Below are 27,981 nucleotides of genomic sequence, written 5' to 3' on the forward strand. Positions count from 1 at the left end.
TTTCTTTTTATTTAATTAATGAAAAATTGACTTGAGCTAAAGAGGGCATTTTGGGAATAGAAGAATAAGGAGAATAAATTATAGATCTGACAAAAAATAATTATAAAGGCCAAAGTACTGTAATTATAAAAAAAAAAATTAAACCCGGAGTACAAGTGCACCGATAAAGTGTAAATTAAAGTCTTGCACTTTACTTGGCCCATAAGTTACCACTTGTCAAGTCTCTATTAGAGAGTAATTAAACTTTTCAAGTGTCAAGTCTTAAGTGGAGAAGAGTTTGACTTTTGGAAATTAATTACATTTGGAATAAGTTAATTAAGAGAGAGGTTACAAGAAGGAGTAGGCAATTGACACTTGGCATCTCATTAATATTGGTAGTTGAGATATTTTGAACATTAAAATGAGCTCTTCCTCCCCTAAAATCATATGCTTGTTCGGCCAAGAGGAAGGAGAAGAGGAAAGGAGTGATCTTTAAGTGCAACCAAGGAGAAAACAATCATCTTAGATCAAGTAAGCTTAGAGTTAAGGTTAGTAGTTGATTCTATTTTGTTCCTTGCTTGATTCTCTTGAGTTTGATGGTTGGAAAATTCCATCTATCCTTTTCTTGGGTGCTGGCTAAAATGCTCTTAGTGTAGGGGAGGGAGTTTGGTTGATAAATCTTGGTAAAACACCTTATATCATGGTTGATTCAAGTGGTTCAAGTTGTTGGTTGGAAGTTTTTCATGATAAGAAACCTATATGTTTGTTTCGGCCAAACAGTGATTTTGCCCAGGATGAGATTTTACATGTTTTGATGCTTCCATTGGCTTTAAAATGAAGTTTTATGTAGGGTAAACCTAAGCCATAAGCATTGAAATGCATTAAAATGAAATTGGACATTGAAGGGCCATAATCATACCTTTCGGCCAAATCAAGATCAATAGGGAGAAGATGTGTTTTTAAAATTCCAAATCCATATTTGGATTCTTCATAAAAAATCATATAGGAATGAACCAAGAAAGAATTTTTAAGGTTAAGAAATCAGGCTTAAGAATTTATTGAGTTTTGTTATTGATTTTGATATGGTTTGATTGGTAATATTGCTGCCCCTTTCATGGTTTTTAATGTTAAGGTTTATTAATTGTGGAGGAGAGGAAGAAGATCAAAGAATCATAGAAACTTTGGATCAAGGTAGTAAGATTTAATTAACTTTAATGTTAAGTGTTGCATTGATTGCTATGCAATTTCATGTGCTATTATGTGGTTGAGCTAAATTATGACGATGATGATGATTGTGTAGCTATACTCCTTTCTTTAAGTGTCTTGGCACTTGTATGCTAGAGTGCTACATGTATGAAGTAAAGTAGTTCTCTATTAATAGCAAAAAGTTAGAATGCTTTAAGTGATGCATGTTAATGTTTTGGTTGATTGATCTTGCTACTGGGATTTCATTGAAATCTCATCCCCCATATGTAACCTAACATTTTTAGGGGTTGAATCACAAAAGGAAAGCTGTAAATTCAAGGGTAATTGTGGTGGTGAATCATGAGGAAACAATTATATTTTGGTTATATAAATGTATGACAATGGGATGCGGTGACCCTAAGCAGGATGCTAACTTGGAGCCATATTTTGACTAAGTTACGGAATGAATTTCTATACAAAATTTAGTGTGCTTAAATTTCACATCATAAGCTTCAATTTGATAGGTAGCACGTTAAAAATGGCTAACTATACAATTTTTAATGATTTTTCAAAGTTAAGGTCCAGAATCTGGAAAAGGGATTTTTACCAAAAGGACAAAGGTGACTTTTGCAAAAATCTGGGACTTTCTCACAAGGAATTAATTTCTAACATTATTTTTCTTTACAAGAGAATTCAAAGAGCTTTTAGCAGAATTTTGAACCACCCTGTTTCGATTTTTCTAGATTAAGTTATGATTTTTTTAAATTGGACCGGAAAACTGAATTTTTACCAAATGAACAGTAAAAATCCAAAAATCAGTGTTTTTATGAAATCTTTGAGCTCAAGACCATCCAATGTGATCTAAAATTGTTCTAATTGAACTCTAAGTCATTCTAGTAGTAAGGTGTAACAATCACCATGGAAATTACATTTGTGACTGTGATAGGAAAGTTTCAGCCTTTTAGGATGCGAGGAAGAGAGCAGCAACATAGAGAGAACCATTTATAGATGGCTGTCATGGGCTCACGGCAAGATTGAGGGAAGCGCGATGAATGCGAGGGAGTGAAAAGTACAAATTCATGAGGTTTGAGATAGAAGATCGGCAGTCAATGGAGTAAGAGATTGACAAATCGATCAAGTGCGACCAGTATGGTGGCCTTATGTAGAAGAGAATGAAGGAGGGAACTAGGTTGAGGAACCGATTCCACAAGTAAGGGCAAGGCTATGATAGTGACAGTAGTATGCAACGAGGCTGAGTAGATGGTGGTGGTGAAGAGGAGAGAAGAGTGGCAACCAGGACTGAGTGCCTAGCATAGGAACGGCGACTTGTGTGAGCAAGAGGGAAGAGAGGTTGAAAATTTAGGTTTAGCTAGTTAAACGCATCGTCTAGGCTCACATACACCCACACACACACACGCATATATTTATAAGAATAATTATTAAATATCAATATATTATAAATGTATTTTGTTGTTCCGTTTTAACCCAATTTTTTTCCAATGACCGAACCAAACACTGAAAACCAAATTTTCAAAAAATGAAAATCAAACCTGTAACCGCAAAATCAAAATAACTGAACCGCAAAATCCAGTTCGGTTCAATTTTGCTCACCCTTACACACATGTATGTATCAGCTAATGGAAACAGCAGTTTAGGTACAACTACACCATCAAATTTTCAGCTTTAATGGTTATGTCGAAACTAGATGAAAAACTCCATCTGAAGGTTTTGCTAGGTTGGATGTTGATGGCTAACACCCATCAACAAGATTCTTTAAGAGGAAATGACTCGAGATTTGCAGACAAAATGGTTTAGACCAGAAGCGTGTCTACATAGATTCCTTGGAAATTTTTTAGATGATAATGAGAGATAATAGACCTGAACATCCTATGATAACAGAGATTACAGGGATCAAAAATCTCATCTATTTCGATTCGGAAGTCAAGCTACGCTACACTTCACATAGCTCATTGAAATGTGAGGACTACTTAGACTAGGCAGCACATCTCAACCCCGTTGCACAATAGATGCAGTGCTCAAATTGAGCAGGACAAGAGGAATGATTCTGTGGCCATCAGAGTCGTTTGCTAAGATGTAACGTTTTCAAGTTTTACTTTCGCCTTTTGATTCAAAAAAAAAAAATACAAGGAATTCAATTGGATCAAGCCCAGTTCTATTGAGTTCAGACCTTCCATCATGGCTTTCTTACTGTGGACGCATCATTTTTCATCCACAGCAATTTTTGGATTTAGGCTCGTTGGAAATCTCTCTGTGCAAGAGCTCCTGTACCACCGTTTGAATTCTCCCAGTCAGCTGCAAATCCAATAGGCTCTAATTTATTTTATCTTGTAAATCCATTTTGTTTTTGTTTTTCCTCTATTCATATTTCTAAGGATAGGAAATTTTTGTCATAGCTGCCAGTTCAGACTTATAGCCAAGGATTTTGTATTCTTTTTGGCTTCATGTTACTACCTTGGAACTAATTATAAAGATTAAAAAAAATTAAATTATTTATTTCTAAAAATTGTGTTCATTTTTCTAAAATGCCCCTATGATTTGCCCTGGAAACTACTTCATAAATACCCTTTCCATGTGTAAGGAGAGTTTAGCAAAATTATTTTATATTTAGGATAAAAGAAAACCTAAACTAAATCTTATATAATTAGGTTGGCAAAAAAAAAATCTTATATAATTAGGATTTTATATTTAGGACAGAAAAAAACCCAAAATATATGTTATATATCTTGTATTTATGGCAGATAGTAATTGACCGAAATCCATTCTCTTCCGTCGGCCTCCTGTCCCTAATCTAGGAATATCTTTAACTTCGTATCTTCACAATATAGTGAATTGTCCTCAATATGTTGTCCAAAGTGATAACTATTACTAGGGTGTAGCAGCCAAACAGAATTCGAATAACAAAAATAGATGCTGGAGAAATTAAGCACAAAACCCCAGGATACAATTCTACTAAGCATACGTTCACCCATTAACACAAATGAGATTATCAATCTTCCCAAATTTGAAATTCAATGAAAGCATTTGCACCAATTGACCAGATCACACACACTGGCCAACATGTGCCAAAGGCGTTGGGTGAGAGCGACATTCCAACCTCTATGCGATGCCTCTCACATACTGGTCCAACGTTGTATTGAATAGATCAGACCTGTACAAGCACATCGTGAGTATTCCAGATATGGAGAAATTTACGCGCTTGCTCACTTGCAAGGAAATCAACAAAAATATCCAACATATCAAGGGGGAAAAAATCAAGATATGAAAAACCATACTGAAACATTGGTTAATAGTGCAATGATCAAATAGTGGCCGGTCCATGGCTGAACTTGTCCTGATTAAATTAATATATTTTAAATATATGCTTGCTATTTTAGATAAGAAAGATAAAACAATAACAAAAATAAATAAAATTGATTTCAAATAAAAAATAATATAATTCGCCAGTAAAGATTTAAGGTAAAAATATGATTTAAAATAATTTAATGAATATTTTATCATTTTAAAAATAAAAATACAATAATTGAGATATAATATCTTTTATAGTGTAGTTACTTATTTTATAATTTATAATTTCACAGCATATGTAGACATTTATTACATATTTCCTCAGTCTTTATTTCCAATGCTTATAATGCATAGAGGTGCATAAATATGATTTTAAAAAAAATTAAAAATTTCTACCAATTACCAGTTTTGGCCAGTTCAACCAGTTCTACACTGATTCTAATTATTCCCAAAATCCCACACCGAATCAGGCATTGGTTTTCTAATCTAACGGGCCGTTCTAATATGGTTTTCCATTCCTTGCAAAATATAGTCTAGATGTTGAAACAGTAAAAACAAAAAAAAACCTCTGATTGATAAGGGACAAAAAGGATAATGACAACGAATAAAGGATTACGTTCAAGTCCAGCAAAAACAAGGCGCCACCAAGATTGAAGCCGGAAATAAAGCAAATACAACTCACCAACAGCAGAAAGCAAATGATTTCACTCATTACACTAACGACATTCGTAAACAGACCCGTGCCTTATATCTGTTCAACTCTGTTCATCTCAAATGCATTTGGTGTTTCCAACTGACGAGAGAGAATATTTGAAACCTCAATTATCTAATCACAGTGAAATCTAGAAAGTTCGAACAATAGCAAGGCTAATTGATGCAGTGATATCAAAAATCTTATTCCAACTGTATCTACTGCCCGATGTGTCAAGGTTGATAACTATGGTTCAAAATTGTGGGAATGCACATTGCATGTATCCATATGACAGCTGGACAAATGCAATTTATTAGATACGAATTAACATACCTAACTGGACAACCTGGTGCATAGAGCGGATTTTTTACTACATATTCGACATACAAGTTGTAGATGTATTTCAGTGATTCTCGCAGATCACCAGTCCTAGGATGAGTCACCAAGATAATCTGCACGAAACAAAAAAATCATGTAAAATTCCTAATAGCATCCCAATAGAAGTGCCTTAATATCACTACATTAATATATTATTACCAGAGAACAAAAAACAAGACCAAACTAGCCAGTGGTCTGGTTTGGTTTGGATATTAAACCAGGGGGTAGTTGAACCGATAACAAACCGGTGTGAACCGGTGAAAACTGGTAAAAACTAGTGTGAACCGGTAATAAACCGGCTTGGATGATTATGTTGTTATTGGTCTTATTTTTTCTCATTCAACTCCTATAGATTTAAATGAATTTTAATGATGATTTTGATATCAATGATTATTAATTTTAGTTAATGATGAACTATAAAGATCAAAATTCTCAATATTGGTATAATTTGTTATTGCTACAATCAAACTATTGTTATATGTTGATGCTGCTTGAGCTTTGGCCTTCCTTATTTAGCAATATTTAATCAGATTTACTTTCCCATCAATCTCCGAGAATCATGGCAGATCTGATTTTGTTTTTGAATTTTGAATTTGCTGATTCTCCTCTGATTATGTAATTATAGACTGATCCTAGAATCTTCTAATAACCTAGGATTATTCCTATAAGTATTGTACACTGTCAGTCGAATAAAAATATCTTTTCTGGCATCAAATTGTTCATTGTATCAGAGCAACAATGATCCGGTTCAGCTTTGGGCTGGAAGAGGAAGGCCAGGGGGATTCAAGCTCTTCGGCGCACAACTCCACCGCGTCATCGATGAACCCAGCTGTGAACCACCAAGTGCCAAATGATGCCAACATGTCTCAGATCACTATCCATCGTTTGAATGGACAAAATTACCTCCAGTGGGCAACCACTGTCCAGCTACGTCACCAGAAAAGGGAAATTAGGATACCTAAATGGAGCAACAAAAAAACCAAATGCCACATATGCAAAATACAGCACGTGGGAAGCAAAGGACTCGATGATACAATCATGGTTGGTCAACTCAATGACCACAGAGATCAGTGCAAGTTTTACCTTGTTCAAATCTACTCGGGAAGTATGGGAGGCTGCTCGTGACTTGTTTGCTTCTCTAAACAACCATGCAGCTATTCTAGAAATAGAGTCTCAACTAGACCAACTCAAACAAGGTACCTCTAGTATTACTGAGTATTGGACTAATCTAGTTACTTTGTAGCAGCAACTAGATCAATACGACACCCCTATGAGAGGTCATGTACAGTTGATGCTCATTTGTATGCCAAAATCAAAGAGGAGAAAAGAATATATAAATTCCTTCTTGGACTGCACCCTTCCTATGATGAAATTTGAGGGCGGATCATGAACCAAGAAAAACTACCAAGCCTTCATGAAGTGTTTTTCATGGCAAAACAAGAAGAAAGTCATAAGAAGCTCAATGCTCCAAGACAATCGAGTGGAGTAGAACCTGAAGCAAATGCCTTAACGGCTAAGGGCAAAAAGAATGGCAAATGGTGTGACCATTGCCAAAAATCAGGACATACTCAAGATGTGTGCTGGAAGCTACAAGGAAAACCACCCAACCAAAAAGGAAAGGGTGAACCTGAGGCAAGAGCCCATGCAGTTGTGAACACAGATTCAAAAAAAGATCTTGGTAGCAACCTGAACAGGGAGGAACTAGAACTCCTTCGAGATTACTAGAGAAACATGACACCAAAGAGAAGCTAATAGCTACGAGTAATGTAACTTACACAGGTAATGCAATCCTAGCCCTTAATACTAAGGTTCATCATGATCAAATATAGATAGTTGACTCTGGGGCCACATGTATCACATGACTGATAACATTAATCTTCTTCAAAATGTTAAAGCATGTGAAATGCTTATGTTCATAAAAGTGGCTAATGGAAAATTCATTAAAGTTAATGGAATTGGTGAAGTTTGCTTGTTTGGTGATGTGATACTTAGAAATGTGTTATATGCTACTAATCTAAAGTGCAACTTGATTTCTGTAAGTAAAGCTAATCTGTCCCAGTGCTGTAACATCAACTTTTCTGCTACTCTCTGTTTATTTCAGGAGTTGGTGTCAGGAAAGAGGATTGGCACAACTAGGTTACCAGAGAGACTTTATTGTGTGGATCATCATCAAAGCAAAGAGACTCAAGGTGTGACTTTTGCTGTAGAAAGGACCTCCGTTAAGCAACTCTCTAATAAAGTAGTTGTTTTATGGCATTATAGGTTAGGCCATCCAAGTCCTAATTATATGTCCAAAGTGTTTCCAAATTCTACGAATAAAAATGTTTTTTCCATTCCTTGTGAAGTATGTCAACTATCCAAATATACAAAGAGCAATTACAAAGCCTATCCTTATCAATTTTCTCACCCTTTTTCCCTCTTGCATAGTGACATTTGGCGGCCAACCCATGTTTCAACCTTAACAAATGCAAAATGGTTTGTAACACTAATTGATGATCACACACGGGTCACTTGGGTATTTCTCATGAAAGAAAAATCAGACCTTACTCAAATTATCACTTCCACAAAATGATTATGAATCAATTTAACACATCAATAAGAGTTCTGCGCAATGATAATGGGAGGGAATATATGAACTCAAATCTTCAAGCCTACCTCAAACAACATGGGATTATACACCAAACAAGCTGTGTGAACACACCCTAACAAAATGGGATGGTTAAAAGAAAAAACCGCCACCTTTTTAAAGTGACCCGAGCCATTATGATAACCAATGACGTGCCCAGATTTTACTTGGGAGAAGCACTGTTGACTACCACACATCTCATAAATCGCCTACCATCCAAAACACTCAACTTTCACACCCCAATAGAAGTTCTATCTTAAAACTGCCCAAACTCACATCTACTCACTCACATTCCTGAAAAAGTGTTTGAACGCATAGCATATGTCCACAATGACCATGGCAGCAAACTTGACCCTTGTGCCATTAAATGCGTATTCCTTGGCTATGCCTTCACCCAAAAGGGCTACAAATGTTGCTCTTCTAACTTCAAAAAGTTCTATCATAACGAATGTTACCCTTGAAGAAACTCAACCCTACTACATCAAAACACCCATTCAGGAGGAGAGTGAAGAGAAATGGGAGTTTTTGCTTCTTGAAAATGAACTTCAAACTCCTCCAAACTTGATCACACCTACACTTGAACCCCAAACTACCATATATCCACCTCAAGCCGAGCCTCTTCAACCCATTCCAATAAACCCAAACCTCAATTCAGCCCTGGACAGAATTGAAGAAGAGCCTAGTAATGCCATAAATGAGGAATCTGGTATGATAGACCCTAATGATCCAGAATTGAAAAGTGAAGAAGCCATTCTAGAATCTACAAAAAGCATCGAGACTGAAGTCAAGACAAATCAGCACAATAAAGTGTCCTCTAGTTCCAAGCAACACCAAGACTCAACTTCAGCTCCTAGTCCTGAAGATCTTGGGTGGCCTATTGCCTTAAGAAAAAGGATAAGATCCTGTACTAGACATCCTATCTATGCGTAGCTTTATTACAAGGTTAGCAAATGAACACATACCGGCTACTTACCAAGAAGCCATAAGGGATCCAAATTGGAGATGGGCCATAAAAGAAGAATTGAGGGCTTTGAATAAAAACCAGACCTGGAAAATAATTAAACTACAGTCGAGAAGAAGACTATTGGGTACAAAGAAATACAATCCCGATGGCACAATCAACAAGTACAAGGCCTGACTAGTAGCCAAAGGATACTCTCAAACTTACGGTATTGCCTATCAGAAGACCTTTGCCCCTGTTGCCAAACTAAATACAATCAGAATACTTCTATCTCTAGCTGCAAATTTAGATTGGCCACTACACCAACTTGATGTGAAAAACGCTTTTTCAAATGGAGATCTAGAAGAAAAAGTATACATGTATGTTCCACAAGGCCTAGTAGAACATAATATGCCGGGAAAAGTATGTAGGCTCTACAAATCACTCTATAGATTGAAACAGTCTCCCAGAACATGGTTTGAGAGATTTACCAAAGCAGTAAAAAATGTAGGGTTTGTTCAATGCCAGGCAGACCACACAAATTTGTGAAGCATTCAAAAGGTAAAATAGTTATCCTAATCGTATATGTTGATGATATCATCATGACTGGTGACGATGCAGATGAAATAACCAAGCTTAAGAAGTCTCTGGAAAAGGTGTTTGAAGCAAAGGATCTTGGGGGTCTCAAATACTTCTTAGACATGGAAGTGGCAAGGTCTCGTAATGGGATCTTTGTCTCTCAAATGAAATATACCTTGGATCTATTGAAGGAAACAGGAATGCTAGGAGCCAAGCCTGCAGAAACTCCAATAGAACCTACTGGCAAACTTGACAATAAAGAGGAAGATGAGAAAGATGGTGAAGCCATCATAAAGGATTGTAAAAAGAGAGTCCAAAGAAGGACCCAATTCCTGTTTATGCTGAAAGGTACAAGAGACTAGTGGGAAAACTTTTGTATCTATCTCACACTCGCCTTGATATAAGCTATGCAGTTAGTGTTGTTACCAGATTCACTAATGATCCCCTAGAGGAACACATGAATGCAGTATACAGGATCCTGCATTATTCAAAGATGACTTCAGGTTGAGGACTCTACTTTGCCAAGGGCAAATCACAAGAAATAATAGTATATACTAACGCTGATCATGATGGGTTTCTTCCTGATAGAAGATCAATCTCAGGCTACTACACCATGGTGTGGGGAAATCTAGTGATGTGGAGAAGCAAGAAACAGACAGTTGTCTCTAGAAGTAGTGCAGAGGCTAAACTTTGAGCCTTAGCTCATGGAGTTTGTGAAGGCTCATAGATATTGAGAGTGCCAAGAGAATTGAAACTTGCACCTAGTACTCTTATAAGATTGAGGTGTGATAATATGTCTACTATTGCTATGGTAAGAAACCCGGTTCACCATGTGCATAGACATCGACAAACACTTCATCAAAGAAAAAGAGGATGCTGGAATAATATAAGTAACACGTGTCATCACATTGCCAAGTAGGAGACTTATTCACAAAAGCCCTAGCTATATCACAGTTTGAAGAGCTCAAGCTAGGAATGATAGACATCTATTCACCAGCTTGAGGGGAAGTGTTGACACTACTTGGGCTTGGGCCTTCCTTATTTTAGCAGCATTTAATCAGATTTACTTTCCTATCAATTTGCTAGAATCATGGCAGATCTGATTTTGTTTTTGAACTTTGAATTTGCTGATTTTCCTCATTCTCTTTTGATTATGTAATTACGGACTCGTCCTAGAATCTTCTAATAACCTAGGATTATTCCTATAAGTTTTGTACACTATCATTCAAATAAAAATATCTTTTCTTGCATCAAATTGTTCATTATATTTCCTTATATTTTGTTATTAGTGATCATTAATGTTATTATATTTTGTTATTTTTAATTAAATTATATTATTTTAATATGACTGGTTGGACTCTGAGTTGACCTAGGTCCAACCAACTGACCCTTGAACTACTACCTCAACCGATTTAGTGTCAAATCCAATTTTTTGTTCCTTGCTTATTACTGAACACAAATAAGATATTTTTTGATAATATCACCAAAACATTAGCTATCAGCGATATCTTTGATTGTCAAAACGGCTTTTTTGTACAAAGGACTTAAAATTTACCCTTTCCAATCAAGAGGGCATTTTTGTCCAAACAATTTGAAGTTTATTCTTTCCCATCATACATGATGGCAATCAAGGGGCTATCCAAGAGTCCCTGGATAACAAGACATTCAAAGCCCACCATTAGAAAAGAACAATCCAACCTAAATTAGGCCAAGAGAACGAAGGCGGCATTGTAAGCTTTGACTTAGGATGTGTCTAATGTCAAGGCCCAACCTAGATTGGAAGAAATGAGGCCATGCACAGTTTCTTATTTGGGAAACTCCCTTGTCTATCAGTCACCATTTTTGGAAACCAAAGGAGATTCCTTTCCTGTTATGGAACTCAATGGAGGCATGTATGAGGTGCATGAGCTTTAAAATGGCTAAGTACTAGAGAGAAGCTTCAAGAAGCAAGCTCATTTAGAGAATGATCACACAAAGGATGAAAAAGCATGCTGACAAAAGAAGAATGGGAGCAGAGTTTGCAATACGGGCAAGGTATATCTTCGTATTCTGTTTTACAAACGCAAGAATTAGGTGAAGAGGCAGCACAAGAAACTAGCACCACAATTCTACAGCCTATATGAGATATCAGAGAGGACTGGGAAACATGGCATATCATTGTATTCAGCCTAGTCAAGAACTTGGCCAAGAAACTAGCATCCAGGTTTTTCGGACCATACACGATATTAGAGAGGAATGGGATGGTGGGTGACAAGTTGAAACTTCCTACAACAGCAAGGATCCACCCAACTTCCCATCTATCTCAGCTCAAAAGGTCACTTCTGCCTTTCAATTCCATTGCCTCAATTTTTAACAGAGGGCTATGAGTTGGACGTGCAGCCTGAAAGTATTAAAAATGTGAGAATCTGATAGGCCTAGGAGGTCTTGGGGCCGAGTTTACAAGAGAAGGGCTGAGAAGGGTGGACTAGGCCCAGGACGTAGTGCACAGGAGAGAGAGGGACAAAATGGGGAAGTTCACAGTGCTGTGTAACGATCTCCTACGATCCTAACATGTCAGAATGGTGTAGGCATTTTAAGGGGGAGGAGGGGAACCTAGTAGGCAGACAGTTAGTGGGATTGGTGAGGAGAGGTGTCTGGTCTCTCGAAAACTGAACTATGGGTGTCACTTGTAGTGTGTTCTTTTTCATTGCATTACTTCCTGTTACATCAAGATTCCTGGCTAGCGGGGAGCTGTAAGGCTTGTATTCTCTCATTTTCCATATATTAAAGAGGATACCGGTTATATATTCCTAAAGTTATCACTATAGTTTCCCGTTTCTATCAGAATCACTGATGGCAACATGCAAGTACTTATTGAGTGGGAAAATTTACTTGTTTGTTATAGTAAATGGGAAGAAAAAGAGGTTATTTCTACTGAGATTCCAATTTTTTCCATCAACGACAAGGAAAAACTTGTGGAGGGGGAAGATGTTGAGCCTGGTCATATGGGTTAAGTTTATAAACAACACATGCCTAGAAATGCTGCCGAAGACCAAACAGACAGCAGGCTTATTGCAAGTGGCCCACAACCCAACAAGAAGGCTGGAGTAAGGAATTCTTATATCTATAGTTCTACACCTTAGGTGAAGGAGGCACCCAATGAGTGTGGCAAATCAGGGAAGTTATTTTTCTTTGCTAGACTTCTGCCATTTCCTATTTTGCTGCTGTAATTATTAGGATTAGTGCTTTATTACCATTTTTCCTCTTCATGTTCCCTCATTAGAAGAGGTTTTTACTAATTTACCTCTAATTAATCAGAATCAGAAATAATAATTCCATCAGAAACTCAATTCCCTAGCTCCAGATCAGGCTTGTGGTCAATAATTTTACCACTCTGCTACTTAAAAAAAAAAAATTACAAGCCACATTAAAGAGGTTAAACCCAATCCTCCTCACATTTAGCTCATATCAATATCAATTCTCCACTTCATACCCTTTATTATCTGCCCCATCATCCCTTTCATCATCACCCAGTGGCTTCACAACTGTCTTTCTCTTCATTGAGAGGAAAGACCTACAGTTGGAGATGTAGACAGAAATTTCAAAACAAAAAATGAAAATCTAGACTGGAGATTGCAGCAGCTCTCTAGAGGCTTGAAAGAGGACTTCGGCTAGGTTAGTCAATATTTAAAGGCGTAAGGATCCCCTAATGGAACTCTCTGATTCAAAGACGTGGCCAAGAGCAAGATCATAAAGAAGCATGTTTTCTGGGGTGTTCTTTGTCTTCGTCAGCTACCTTATATTATAGACACTGGTGATAGATCCTACTACCTCCAAAAGTGAGTAATTTTATGCAACTGCAAAGTATATTTCTTCCAAAACATATGTACAGTATTTATAAGAATGATCTCTAAGTTTAGCAGATTCTAGCATCAACCTATTGATTACACAATCAACTGGAAATCAACCCAAAATACGTAATTTAAAATTCAAACAGATATGCTGAGATACTAGGAGAGAAATCAGGTAAAGATCATCTGAATTAAAAGCAATAAATGATAAAGATAGACAGATCAGAGTAGCATCAACACTCCCACTCAAGCTGGCGAATAGATGTCTATCATTCCCAGCTTGCTTCTAAGCTCTTCAAACTGTGGCCTTAGTGAAGATATCTCCCACCTGGCACTGTGATGGTACATGAGTTAATTCAATAATTCCGTGTCCTCCTTTTCTTTTATGAAGTGCTTGTCAATATCAACATGTTTGGTTCGTTCATGATGAACCAGGTTCCTTACTGTAGAATATAAGATAGGATCTTGGGGATTAATTGTAAATTAGATTTCGAGATATGATCGAAAGTTTTAGGAAAGATTTTATTTGATTGTGTAGGTTCCGGTTTGAGCGTGATTGAGATCGCGTAGAATCAGGCCATCATAATCGGCCTCTCATCCTCCCATTGTATATATATACTTGTTCGATTGATTCTAAATGATATAGAAGAATTCATATACATCAAAGCTGTTACCTTCCGCTACATGGTATCAGAGCAACGCTAGCTGATAGGCAACAACAACGATGACCCATTCTTCTGGTAGTGAGAAGGAGTCGACCTCCTTGTCCGAGTCGCACATGACGTCGGGAGTGTCCGGTGGCTCCTCTGCTAGTGGCGCAATGCGGCCTCTGTCCACCGTGTTCGAGACTTCGGCTGTCCTCATTGTGCCCGAGAAACTCTCTGGTGAGAACTATCGAGAGTGGGCCCAGTCGATCAAACTCGCCCTCAAAGGCCGCAGCAAGCTCGTCCAAATCACCGGTGATGCACCGACTCCACCATCGTCTGACGCCAAAGCCGTGAAGCTGTGGAAGGCCGAAGATGCGATGGTATGTTCGTGGCTTGTCAATGCGATGGCTCCCTCCCTCAAGCGCTGTTTTATGTTTCTATCTCCAGCACGTGAAATGTGGGACGCGTTTCGTGAGGCTTACGGCGATGGAGAAAATGCTTCCCAGATATTTGACCTCAAGACCAAATTATGGGATCTGAAGCAAGGGTCTCTCTCCTTAGGTGACTATTACCTTGCTAAGACTACTCTTTGGCAAGAACTGGACCTTATCAGTGATGATAGCCCGTGCTGTGCTTCACATGCAGCCAGCAATAAGCGCCTATTTGAGCTGTTGGACGGACTCAATCCCTCCTTTGATGATGTTCGGGGCCACATTTTGAGTCAGGACCCCCTTCCCACTGTTCGTGGCGCCTTTGCAATGCTACGTAGTGAGGACTCAAGGAAGAAAGTCATGTTAAAAGGTGACCCAGCACCTCAGCCCCACACCATTGAACCATCTGCACTCGCTGACAATCGTCTTGGTAACACAAAGCCCAGACCACAGTGTGAACACTATCACAAACAGGGTCACACTAAGGACACTTGCTGGGACCTCCACGGGAAGCCTGCAGATTGGAAGCCCAGAAAAAGCCGCGGGCGAGGTTATGTGGCAGAAGTGGCACGTGGTGAGGATGTAGGATGCTCAAATTCAGGACACCAGGAAGATGCACTGAGCAAAATTCTTGAACGACTTGCTGCATTAGAAAGCAGTCAACAGTCACGAAAACAGCTCGTGGCCACTGTGGTTAAGCGAGGTAATTTTTTCAAAGCATTAGCAACTATCAGAGGTATGAGTTCTGGACAATGTTGGATTGTTGATTCCGGTGCATCTGATCACATGACTGATGATATTACATTATTCTCCTCGTATACTTCTACAAAAAATTTACCACCTGTTAAGATTGCCGACGCTTCTGACTCCCAGGTTGCTAGTATAGGGAGCATTAAAGTATCTGCCACGCTTACTTTACATACTGTTCTTCATGTTCCAAACTTGCGATGTAATCTATTATCTATTAGTCAACTTGCTCAGGAAGAACAATGCCATGCTGATTTCTTTGCTACTCATTGTGTCTTTCAGGATCTGTTGACGGGGACGACGATTGGCGTTGCTAAAGAGTTTGATGGTCTTTAATACCTGGATGATTGTGTTGATCACCGTACTATTTCTTGTAATAAAGTGTCTCTCCCTAGGACTAGTGAATTGGAGTTATGGCACAAACGGTTAGGACACCCTAATCTTCATTATATGACTCAATTGTTTCCATCTATTTGCTCAAATAAAGATTGCTCTGAATTTTATTGTGATGCCTGTGAACGTGCAAAACACCATCGCACCTCCTTTCCTAGTGTTCCTTATCGTGCTTCAAAACCATTCACAACAATCCATAGTGACTTGTGGGGACCTACAAGAGTTTCGAATCGCACACACTCTAAATGGTTTATAAGCTTTATTGATGATCACACACGAGTGAGCTGGGTGTTTTTGTTAAAAGACAAAACCGATGTTTACCAAACGTTCATTATTTTTATCACATGATTCATACTCAGTTTCAAACACACATCCAAATATTACACACAGATAATGGCACTGAATACTTCAATCAGAACCTTTCCACCTTTCTCAAGGAACATGGCATCCTACACAAGAGTACTTGCCCTCATAGTCCTCAACAGAATGGTATCGCTGAGAGAAAAAATAGACACATCCTAGATACAGCCAGAGCAATCATGTTCAGTAGCAATGTACCAAAATATCATTGGGATGATGCTGTTCTCACTGCCACTTTTCTCATTAATCGTATGCCCAGCAAACCTTTATCCTATAAAACGCCATTACAAGTCCTTCATACTCATTACAACATTCCCTACCTAGAAAATACCCTACCCTTGCGAGTGTTTGGTTGCACTACCTATGTCCATCTACATCACACTCACAAACTCGATCCCAAAGCTGTTCGCTGCATCTTCCTCGGATACTCTGGCACCCAAAAGGGGTATAAGTGCTATGACCCTACTTCTAAACGCCTTTATGTCACTTGTGATGTCACCTTCCATGAAACCATTCCCTTTTATTCCCAGTCATCGATTCAGGGGGAGTCTTGGAGTGAATCTCAGAGTGACACCGACCCTGACCCCAAAACCACAGCAAACCCTGAACACCCTGAACTTCTTGATTTTTCCCCAATCCTTGAGGAACCCACCAGTGAGGAACCTACCAGTGAGGAAGTGCCAATAGAGATACCTAGAGATAATAAGGGAAACACTAAGTCAGGCGGAGACACTCTTGAGAACATACAATTCTATACACAGAGACACAAGACAGGTAATGTTCCTCAAACATCTAAAGAGTGCTATGAATCAGAACCAGAAGCAGTTCCAAAGGAAATACAAAAAGAACTTGACTTACCAATCGCCATCAGAAAGCCCCCCAGAACATGTACAAGGCATCCCATAGAAAGGTTTGTCTCCTATCAAGGCCTTACATCTAAATATGCTTCATTTGTCTCTCATCTAGATGATGTTCGAATTCCAAACAACATAGATGAAGCTTTGGCTCACCCAAAATGGAGACAAGCTGTTATGGAAGAGATGAAAGCCCTAAAGGGCAATGACACTTGGGATGTGGTTGATTTGCCCAAAGGAAAGAAGGCAGTGGGATGTAAGTGGATTTTTACCCTAAAATACAATGCGGATGGCTCTCTTGAAAAGTACAAGGCAAGACTTGTGGCCCAAGGTTTCTCTCAAGTATATGGCATGGACTACACAGAGACTTTTGCTCCGGTGGCAAAACTAAACACCATCAGAATCCTCCTATCCTTAGCTGCTAACCTAGACTGGCCGTTACATCAAATGGATGTAAAAAATGCCTTCTTGAATGGCGAATTAAAGGAAGAAGTATATATGAAGCTATCCCCTGGGTTCTCGGGACAACAGAAAAACCAAGCTTGCAAGCTAAGGAAGTCATTGTATGGGCTGAAACAATCTCCTAGAGCATGGTTCGAAAGATTCACTCGTGCTCTTAAGGCACAGGGATACATACAGGGGCAGAGCGATCACACTATGTTCTTTAGACACATGAGCGGAAAAATCACAATTCTTGCTGTATACGTAGACGATATTGTACTCACGGGTAATGACCCAACCGAAATAGATCGGATCAAAGGAGCTCTAAACGAAGAATTCCAGGTCAAGGATCTCGGAGAAATGAAGTATTTCCTAGGGATGGAGGTGGCCAGGTCAAAACAAGGGATTTATATCTCACAGAGAAAGTATATACTAGACCTCCTAAAGGAAACTGGAATGCTTGCTTGCAGACCAAGTGATACTCCCATACGGATTGATAAAATTAGGGATGATGAAGACTTGGGAAAGGCTGTTGACATAGGGAGGTATCAACGGATGGTGGGAAAGCTGATATACTTGCCTCACACCAGACCAAACATTGCCTTTGCTATGAGCGTTGTGAGCCAACACTCTCATGATCCAAAACAGAAGCATCTAAACGAGGTATATAGAATCCTGAGGTATTTAAAGGGTTCACCAGGACAAGGACTCCTATTCAAGAAATCTGGCCAAAGAAATGTCGAGATGTTTACTGATGCTGATTGGGCAGGTGATCAAGATGATAGAAAGTCCACATTTGGATACTTCACCTTTGTTTGGGGTAACTTAGTTACTTGGCTAAGTAAGAAGCAGAATGTAGTAACAAGAAGCAGTGCTGAAGCCGAATTCAGAGCTATCGCTCTTGGAATTTGTGAAGGCATATGGGTGAAACGAGTATTGGAGGAACTACAAATGGTGGTGAATCTTCCTATTAGACTTTACTTAGATAATATGGCAGCAATCAACATTTCTCATAACCCAGTTCAGCATGATCGAATGAAGCATGTAGAAATAGACAAACACTTCATAAGGGAAAAGATTGATGATGGTATAATTGATCTCAGATATATACCTTCAAGAGAACAGACAGCTGACACTCTCACAAAAGGCCTTACTAGTGATAAGTTCAAATATCTCATAGGCAAGTTGGGCATGATTAATATCTATGCTCCAACTTGAGGGAGAGTGTAGAATATAAGATAGAATCTTAGGGATTAATTGTAAATTAGATTTCGAGATATGATCGAAAGTTTTAGGAAAGATTTTATTTGATTGTGTAGGTTCCGGTTTGAGCGTGATTGAGATCGCGTAGAATCAAGCCATCATAATCGGCCTCTCATCCTCCCATTGTATATATATACTTGTTCGATTGATTTTGAATGATATAGAAGAATTCATATACATCAAAGCTGTTACCTTCCGCTACACTTACCATTGCTATGGCAGACGTACTATCACATCTTAATCTTATAGGTGTAGTTGTTGTGAATTCCAGCTCCCTTAGTACTCTCAGTATCCACGATCCTTCACATACCCCATGGGCAATGGCACGCAACTTAGCTTCTGCACTGCTCCTAGAAACATTTTGTTTCTTACTTCTCCATGTTACGAGGTTCCCCCATAACATGGTACAATACCCAGAGGTAGACCTCCTATCAAGGAGAAATCCACCATGATCAACATCTATATAAACAATTATTTGTCGAGATGTGCCTTCGGTAAAATAGAGTCCTTGTCCTGGAGTCATTTTCAGATAATGCAGAATCCTGTATACTGCATTCATATGTTCCTCTAAAGGCTCATTAGTGAATCTGCTTACAACTCCAACAGCATAGCTTATATCAGGGCGTGTATGAGAAAGATAGAGTAGTTTTCCTACCAATTTCTTATACCTTTCAACATTAACAGGTATTGGTTTCTTTTTTGGTTTTGCATCAACAGGTACCAGTTCCTTTTTCGGTTTTGCTTTCTTCTTATGGTCTTTCATTGTGGTTCCTCCATCTTCCTCATCCTCTTCTTTGCTGTCAAGTTTACAAGTAGGCTCCATTGGTGTTTCTGCGAGTTTTGCACCCAGCATTCTGGTCTCTTTCAACAAGTCTAAAGTATATTTCCTTTGTGAGACAAAGATTCCATTACGAGATCATGCCACCTCCATCCCCAAAAAATACATAAGGCTACCTAGATCTTTTACCTCACACTCTTTCTTTAGGGATCTCTTAAGCTTGGCTATTTCTTCTGTATCATCACCAATCATAATGGTATCATCAACATACACAATTAGGAAAGCTATTTTGTTACCTAAGTGTTTCACAAACAGTGTGTGACCTACCTAGCACTGAGAGAATCCCACATTCTTTACAGCCTTTGTAAATCTCTCAAACCATGCCCTAGGAGACTGTTTCAGGCCATAGAGTGATTTGTAGAGTCTACACGCTATTCCAGGAATATTATGTTCAGCCAAACCTTAAGGAACATCCATGTATACTTCTTCTAGATCTCCGTTTAGGAAGGCATTGTTCACTTCAAGTTGATGTAGTGGCCAATCCACATTTGCTACTAGAGACAAGAATATTCTGATTGTGTTTGATTTGGCAACAAGGGCAAAAGTCTCCTGATAGTCAATGCCGTAGGTCTAAGAGTATCTTTTTGCCACTAACCGGGCTTTGTAATTATTTATACTCCCATCAGGGTTGTACTTCTTTATGAACACCAACTTGCACCCTACTGTCTTCTTTCTTATAGGTAAGTTTGTGATCTTCCAACTCTGGTTTTTTCTTAGGGCCTTTAGTTCTTCCTCAATGGCTCCTTTCCAGTTGGAATCAGATATGGCATCTTGGAAGGTGGTAGGGAGCTGTTCGTTTGCTAAACGAGTCACAAAACTATGCATAGAGGGTGATAGATGATCATATGATACAAATTTACTTATAGGATGTTTAGTACAAGATCTTACCCCCTTTCTCAATGCGATAGGCCATCCAAGATCACCTAGACCTATAGTTGAGATTGATTCTTGGTACTGCTCAGTCCTAGAGGGCACTTCACTACTGTTTTGTGTAGTTCCAGCACCTGTCTCCTCTTGTTCTAAGGTATTTTAACCTGCCTCTCCATTTCCAGAGTCTGACTCCACATTGTCTTGGCCATCATTATTGGAACCTGTTTTAGGTGTGTCCAGGTCTAAATTGGGTGGTATTGGCTCAGTTTGGGGTTGATTGGTTAGAGTAGGCTCGGGTTGGGATGGAGAGGTAGGTGTAAGTTGCTCATGTGTAGATGTAGGTTACTCTTGTGTCTCATGATCAAGTAGGGAAAACTCCCATTCTTCCTCACTCTCCCCTTAAATGGGTGTTTTGGAGTAGTAGGCTTAAGTTTTATCAAAGGTTACATTCATTGAGACAAGGTATTTTTTTTGGGTTGGAGAGCAACACTTATAGCCCTTTTGGATGGAGGAATAGCCAAGAAAAATGCATTTAATCGCCTGGGGATCAAGTTTGCTGCCATGGTCATTGTGGACATAAGCTATGCAACCAAACACTCTTTCAGGGATATGGGTGAGTATATGCAAATTGGGGTAGGTTTCTGATAGAGTGTGAATTGGTGTATGGAAGTTCAATATTTTTTAGGGTAGGCAATTTATTAGGTCTGTGGCAATGAGAAGAGCCTCCCCCTAGTAGAATTTTGGCACATTATTAGTCATCATTATAGCCCGAGTAACTCTAAGAAGGTAGCAGTTCTTTCTTTCAGCTGTTCCATTTTGCTGTGGTGCGTTTACACAACTTGTTTAGTGCACATTACCATGCTGTTTAAGGCAAGTTTGGAGGTAAGTGTTCATATATTCCCTCCCATTGTCACTCCAAAGAACTTTCATGGAAGTGTCAAACTATGTTTTAATCATTTTGTGGAAGTTTATAATGATTTAAGCGAGGTCAGATTTGTCTTTCATAAGAAAAACCCATGTAATTCGTGTGTGATCATCTAGTAGTGTGACAAACCACCTAGCTTTTGTTAGAGTTGGGATACGGGCAGGACCCCAGATGTCACTATGTGCGAAAGAGAAAGGATGAGTATACTAATGTGAATGAGCCTTGTAATTGTTCTTGGTGTGTTTAGAGAGTTGGCAGATTTCACAGGGAATAGAAAAGAAATTTTTATTGATGGAATTTGGGAACAATCTGGACATATATTTAAAACTAGGATGGCCCAACCTATAGTTCCATAACAATGCTTCATTATTGGAAAGTTGAGTTGCTGAATTTTTTTTCTGCTGCATATGTCCTAGAATGAACCCAATTCTGCTCACTTGAGTAGTGGTCTCTCTTGGCTCATGATTCGCCCTCTTATCTCATCATAGGGGCATGGTAATCCGAGGAGGAACTTGTAAATCCTCTTGTTCTCTTTTATCTTGGCATATAGTTTGGCATCTGAAGTGCATGACCACTCATATGTATCATACTGGTCTAGCTGCTGCCACAGAGTAACCAAGTTAGTCCAATATTCTGTCATATTTAAATTATCTCCATTAAGTTTGTCCAGGTTTGCTTCTATTTCCAGAATTGCAGCACAATTGTTCAAGGAGGCAAACACATCCTGTGCTGCTTCCCGGACCTCTCGAGCAGACTTGAACAGGATAAAGCTAGCGCTGATCTCTGTGGTCAGTGAATTGACCAACCATGATTGAATCATCGAGTCTTCGGCCTCCCAGGTGCTGTACTTTAGGTCCTTAGAGTCCGGTTTCGCTGTCGCACCATTTAGGTACCCAAATTTGCCCTTTCCAATAACATAGAGGCGAACACCCGCTGCCCACTATAGGTAGTTCTGTCCGTTTAAGTGGTGAATAGTGATCTAAGAGGGTGTGGCATAGCTTAGCGCTTGGTGTTTCACCAGTGTTGTCGATGTATTGTGCGCCGATGGGTGTGAACCACCTTGGCCTTCACCATCCAGCCCAAAACCGAACCAGGTCATTTATACTCTGACACCATGAATAATTTTATGCCACTGCAAAGTATATTTCTTCCAGAACATAGGTACAGTATTTATAGGAATGATCCCTAGGTTTAGCAGATTCTAAGATCAGCCTATTGATTACACAATCAGCTGGAAATCAGCCCAAAATAAGTAATTTAAAATTCAAACAGATCTGCCGAGATCCTAGGAAAGAAATCAGGTAAAGATCATCTGAATTAAAAGCAATAAATGATAAACATAGACAGATCAGAGTAGCATCAACAAAAAGCATAAAGTGCATTGGTTGGAGGCAAGGGGATGTGAGAAACCATGTCTACCTATTAGTTTAAATACGGCTCCCACTATAGCTGACAGCCGGCACAGCCATAGCAGTCATCTTGCCATCAGATTTTACAGCATGAAGCATCTAAACAGCCAAGCATTCTACCATGGCTGCCGCAATTGACGATAGTATATCTAAAATATTACAAACAACATGCCACACAGCTGTAAACATCCTATCTCACACCAAAGAGATTAGTTTTACAAGTCAAGGCCCAAAATAATCCAATTCAGAATTTCAGTCCCGCTTCCAAAAGGAACTCTAAAAATGTTTAGGGCAAAAATGAATATCACTGTAACTGACCTTTATTCCAGAAGGAGTTTCCATGAAACTAAGTTTGTATGTATTGGTGCGAAAACTATGAAAGGAACAACCTTGGCCAGGTAACTGAGGAACTCCAAGATTTCCTTTCTCTGCACTGCACAAAAGTAAAAAAAAAAAAAAAATATTAAAAAAACAGCAAGAAAGGGAGTATGAAGATATTAAACCCACTCGTACGGTAAACCAGCACTAGTGACATGAGACCTTTGCTGATTTCATTAGCATACTATTCATAAAGATTCAATTTCAAAATTAGAATAAACTAAGACCTATGACAATCAAGATAATCAACTTAACAGGTCAAACATGGAGCATGCAACTGACTGTTTTATGATATACAACAGACAAGGAGGTTATAAAACTAAGGACAAAATAACATATCAATAATACTCAATAAGTATCTATTTAAGCCTGAAAATTTTTATCTTCATTTATTTCTCGAAATCAGTTAAAGATCAGAATAATAGACTTCTCTATAAAACATTAAAGAAATATTTAAAAAAACCAAGTAGAAGAAAAAGAAAGAAGTTTAATGATAGCATTGCATACTTGTAAAGGCTAATATACAGACAACATTGAGGCCGAAACATTGGCTTTAAACTAATCTAGGTGACTATGCTACCAGTTAGGAAAGCTCAAGCCTTGTTATTTACATTTGACGTTTGTCAACTTCATTCCTTTGACAATTTAATGCTTCTAAGTATTGCCATGCACTGCATTTGGAAAATTCTAAAGATCACAGGTAATCCTGTTTGAAGATTATCCTTCAAAAATTTAAACTAGTAATCCAAGAAACCTAGTGGAACATTTTGCAACATGATAATCCAAATTTCCACCAATCTTCCTTGACTAAATAAAAAATTTAACACAAATAGGATATGAATCAATCCCCCAATCCCGTCATAATGAGTTACTTGTTTCCTTGAGAAACTATGTATTTACATGAGGGAGAAAATGGCATTACAATAGACTTTTCTGGTATTTTAAAACCCAGTGATATGCATACCTAGTCGGATCCATCTTGGCAGTTAACGACTTAAGGGAGAATAGCAGACCAAACATTAATTTGTGGTCTTGTTGAGCATTCAATGTCCGAAGGGGACGATTCCACTCCCTATATAGCAAGCATACCCCATTTCTATTGAAAATATACATCATATGGGCATTGTTTCCTGCTGCCGTTGGAGCAGGTGGTGATGGACTGATTTCTGATCCCCCAAAGAATTGCATTTTCTCTCAGTAGGGATGCAAAGCAGATTAACTCAGGACCCTGTCAATCATATAAGCATAGTAACGAACAATTAGCCAGCACAAGCATCTCATGTGTATCAGAAAAAGGCAAAAACCTGCACTTCATAGAGAGCCATTATGAAAATTTACAAAACATCAATACATCATGTGCTAAGCAAGACTGTAAGTTTCACCAGTGTCCTACACTATTTTGTCCTTTCCGTTTTTACACACACCAAGCGCATTGTGTACCTTTTACATGTATCTCTTACTAGCACTACCCATACCCACTATTTCAGTTATACTTAACATATCCCATGGTACACAAAATAGCCAAACTGATACAAAAAGTAAAGAAATAGGAAAGAGAAACAGGAGAATTACAGAAGAATAGAAGACTAAGAGAAACTGAATAACTCTTAATCAATATTGCGAAACGGTGTTACAAAGAATAATAGGTACTTATTTATAAGCAAAAGCTCTAATAGATATAAATTTAAGTGAATATCCTAATATTATCTAAATATAATCAAAATATCCTAATCTATCCAAATCCTACTAATATAATTAAATCCCATCTAAATCATACTAATATCATTGAAATCCTACTTATCCTATTTCTATCATATTTATATATTTTCCTATTTATAATTATCGTTACATAACACAAACTAATTGTTAACTAACAGCACATCACTGTCATTGCACCCATTGATGAAGTAGATGGGGAGGGATTGGATGGATTAAAAGAGAATTTATGCAGGAAAATATATGGGCTCATTCTGGTAGGGAAAAGTGATGCTATTTTCCCTCCCAGGGGAATCGTAAAATGAATGCATAAAGAAAGCATCCAGAATAGTCATATATGCTCAATCATGTGGATGGAAAAGGGGATATTAACTTCGTGTGGCATCGATGGCCAATTCAGCCAGTTACTCTAACCAAATTGTGCAAAATTATTGATACAGCCTTAAATTTATTATAACTTATTCTTTAGGCCTCAGCATTACACTTGTAAATTTAACAAATTACAGAAAACATTGCACAAGAGGAATCCAATCCACAAACCTTTTAGGAAATCTCAGTAACGGGACCATGACAAAGTCAGAAGATGTAATCAACAGCACAAAGGATTAGATCCTTACATCAGCTTAGATGTAAGGCACTAAGGCACCCAACGAAGTGAAGCAAAGCACTAAGCTAGAAAAATTGTTAAAAATAAGCTGAATTAAAAGAAAAATGTGAATTTTCAACAATGTTTGATAGATGATTTGGCAAATAAAAAATAATCATTATCAAATCATAATAGTCGTCACATGCACTAAATAAGTCAATAATATCACTATTCAAGCATAAAACGTGTTTTTCCTTTAGGGTATGTTTGCACATTTAGCTGTAAAATTACCAAGTTTCCTCCATCAATTGCAGATTTGATTTGGCTAATACATGGTCTATACTTATGTTAGTCCAAAAACTATAGACAGGTCTTTGTTTTTCCTTACTGTATTGAGGTTATTAATTTATTGAATAGGGATTGTGTCTTAACACACTCTTTTAGAGATCTTATAGATGAAGCTAGGAATTTATTTTTTAGAGATTGGCGGGTTGTTTTGAACTACCCCCCTAGAGCTGAAAACTCTATGGCAGACCACCTTGCCAAGATGTCCCATAGTCTAGAAGGGAACTATTGTATCTTTGATCACGCTCCATCTTTCCCCTAGTTTTGAGATGGATGGTGATGAAGGAAACTTTTCTCTTTTTGTTGTAATTTTGTTTATTTCCTCGCTCTTGAGGTGATGATATTCAGTTTTCAGTCAAAAAAAAAAGAAGAAGAAAAAGCAATTGTTCAAGGTTAGTTAATTGTAAGAGTCAAACATGCAGCACCTCAAGCAATTAGATTGGAACCTCAATAGTACTAATAATACAACAGTATAATTGATTTGAACCTTCAAACATGCTTACAGCTTCACAGTACGTTCTCAAAATGATTGACCACAAATATCAAATGAGATAAGGAACAAAGTAGTCCAAATAGAAAGCCACGAGATTCTAATGCAAAAACAATCACTTTGAATGGTCCCCCTGGAGCAAGGAAATCATATTTAGCAAAGGATGTAGATACATAGGTAGAATCAACATTCATTATATATACTATATTGCATTTCTTATGGCGCAGATGTCGGGGTTGGCTCATTATGGAATGAATACTGTTATAATCAAGGATGTCTCAACCCAAAAGCTATTTCACTTTTCAACTATATCTTCTTTAAAGTGCAGATCGATATTCCCAAATCATGTATTGCAATTATAAACTTCAGTTTTTTTGGTTTTGTTTAGTCAGACTTCAACTTCTAATGTACTTTTATGTAATAACTTCGCCGCTTCTTGGTTTACAAGTCAAAAAATTTTAAGTCCGAATAATTGTGAGAGAAACTAGAAACAAAGATGAAACGGGAAATCTGAATCAAAGAAGAAAAGGAATAAAGCCAGAAACATGAAACCAGATGGTTGAGACATGTATGAGCAAGAACAAGGATGAAGAACATAAGAATCGATATGATCTGGGAGAGACACTCACCTGACAACAATGAAGATGGATAGAGTAAGGGAGGCGGCGGCGGCGACCGCCGGACCAGGTGGCGTCGACGACGACTGGAGGAAGAGAGGCGACGTGCCGAAGCGGGAAGGAAAGCGGCTAAACTCCGAAGTGAAATGGCAACACCCAGGAGAACGGCACCGTTTAGGGGGAAGAACGGTCCAACCCGTGAACTCACCTAAAAGGCTAAAATAATAGGTTAACCCGCTAGCAAACAATTTTTTTTTTTAATGGAAAAGATATTTTATTCAACCAAGCATTTACAAGAAAGTCATAGAAAAAAGAAAAGGGACGGGACAACAAAACAGTAAATTAACTGTGAGTAAGATTAGTACAAAAGCTGTGAGCTTTCATAGTGTGCTCGCAAAGGGCGATAACTTCATTAACTAGCTGAGAAGGATATGTGGTTTCCTGTCTGAAAATGTGGTGATTCCACGCATCCCAGAGACGCCAGCATAAGAGTCTGAAGGTTGTACACCAAGTTGGATTGCTTTTATAAGTGTGCAGATTCATTACCAACCAATTAGTGAAATTGCTCGAATTAAAGCCTTGAAGATCTTGGTCAGGCATGAGTAGTTTCCAGTAACACGTGGCTAAGTTGCACCTTCGTAACACGTGATCCAGGTCTTCTCTTGCCCTTCCACAAATTCCGCACGTGTCGTGCTCAGTCATATGACGTCTCCTCCTTTCACTATTCATAAGGAGTTTGTTGTTTATTGTCAACCATAAGAAAGTTCTGACTCTCTAAGCTCCAGGCCATTGCCAGACCAGCTTCCATTTCACATCCTCATTGTTCTCTTCATCAGATCGAAGCATTTTATAAGCTGAACTAACTGTAAAGTCACCATTTGCAGTGAACCTCCAAGTTCCTTTTTTTGGTGATCTCCTATAGATGTTTGAGGCATGGGGCTCGTTGCTATCTTATCTATCAAAAAACCAGGTAGTAGTTCATGAAATTCATCAATTCTCCAATCACCATTGCCTGTTACAAAATGCCATAGTGGAAGCTGGAGTTCCTCATCTGAAAAGGGTATATAAGCCAATTGGCGGAGTGGGCCAAGATCGCCCACCCAATGGTCAGTCCAGAAGCGTACACGTTCACCATCCCCTACATTTCATTTGATACC

The 27,981-nt window shown here is 38.4% G+C and overlaps 1 protein-coding gene across 2 annotated transcripts; it reads right to left on the reverse strand.

The window, feature by feature from the left end:
* Positions 1 to 3,885: 3,885 nt before the first annotated feature.
* LOC114741384 (trafficking protein particle complex subunit 1) lies at positions 3,886 to 26,998 on the reverse strand. Of its 2 annotated transcripts, XR_003739772.1 has the most exons (6): positions 26,837 to 26,998; positions 24,035 to 24,298; positions 23,011 to 23,125; positions 5,495 to 5,613; positions 5,153 to 5,263; positions 3,886 to 4,333 (listed from the first exon to the last, which is right to left on the reverse strand). XR_003739772.1 is itself a non-coding variant. In XM_028929641.1 (5 exons), exons 2-5 carry the CDS (start codon positions 24,256 to 24,258, stop codon positions 4,282 to 4,284), a joined length of 510 nt encoding a protein of 169 aa, XP_028785474.1. In that variant the 5' UTR covers positions 24,259 to 24,298; positions 26,837 to 26,996; the 3' UTR covers positions 3,886 to 4,281. The 2 variants fall into 2 exon arrangements, 1 of the variants encoding a protein (XP_028785474.1); XM_028929641.1 differs by lacking the exon at positions 5,153 to 5,263 and having other exon boundaries at positions 26,837 to 26,996.
* Between the last annotated feature and the right edge of the window lie 983 nt (positions 26,999 to 27,981).

The sequence above is a fragment of the Neltuma alba genome, unplaced genomic scaffold, assembly GCF_004799145.2.
Source record: "Neltuma alba isolate B1F8T4 unplaced genomic scaffold, ASM479914v2 tig00003380_pilon, whole genome shotgun sequence".
Classification (NCBI taxonomy): Eukaryota; Viridiplantae; Streptophyta; class Magnoliopsida; order Fabales; family Fabaceae; genus Neltuma; species Neltuma alba.

Excerpts from the sequence above, each read along its gene's own strand:
- LOC114741384 (XM_028929641.1), bottom strand. The coding sequence starts at position 24,258 with ATGCAATTCTTTGGGGGATCAGAAATCAGTCCATCACCACCTGCTCCA. Across the intron at positions 5,614-23,010 it reads AAACTCCTTCTGGAATAAAG|ATTATCTTGGTGACTCATCC; the intron begins GTCAGTTACAGT and ends TGTTTCGTGCAG. Across the intron at positions 4,334-5,494 it reads GCACCAGGTTGTCCAGTTAG|GTCTGATCTATTCAATACAA; the intron begins GTATGTTAATTC and ends GTGCTTGTACAG.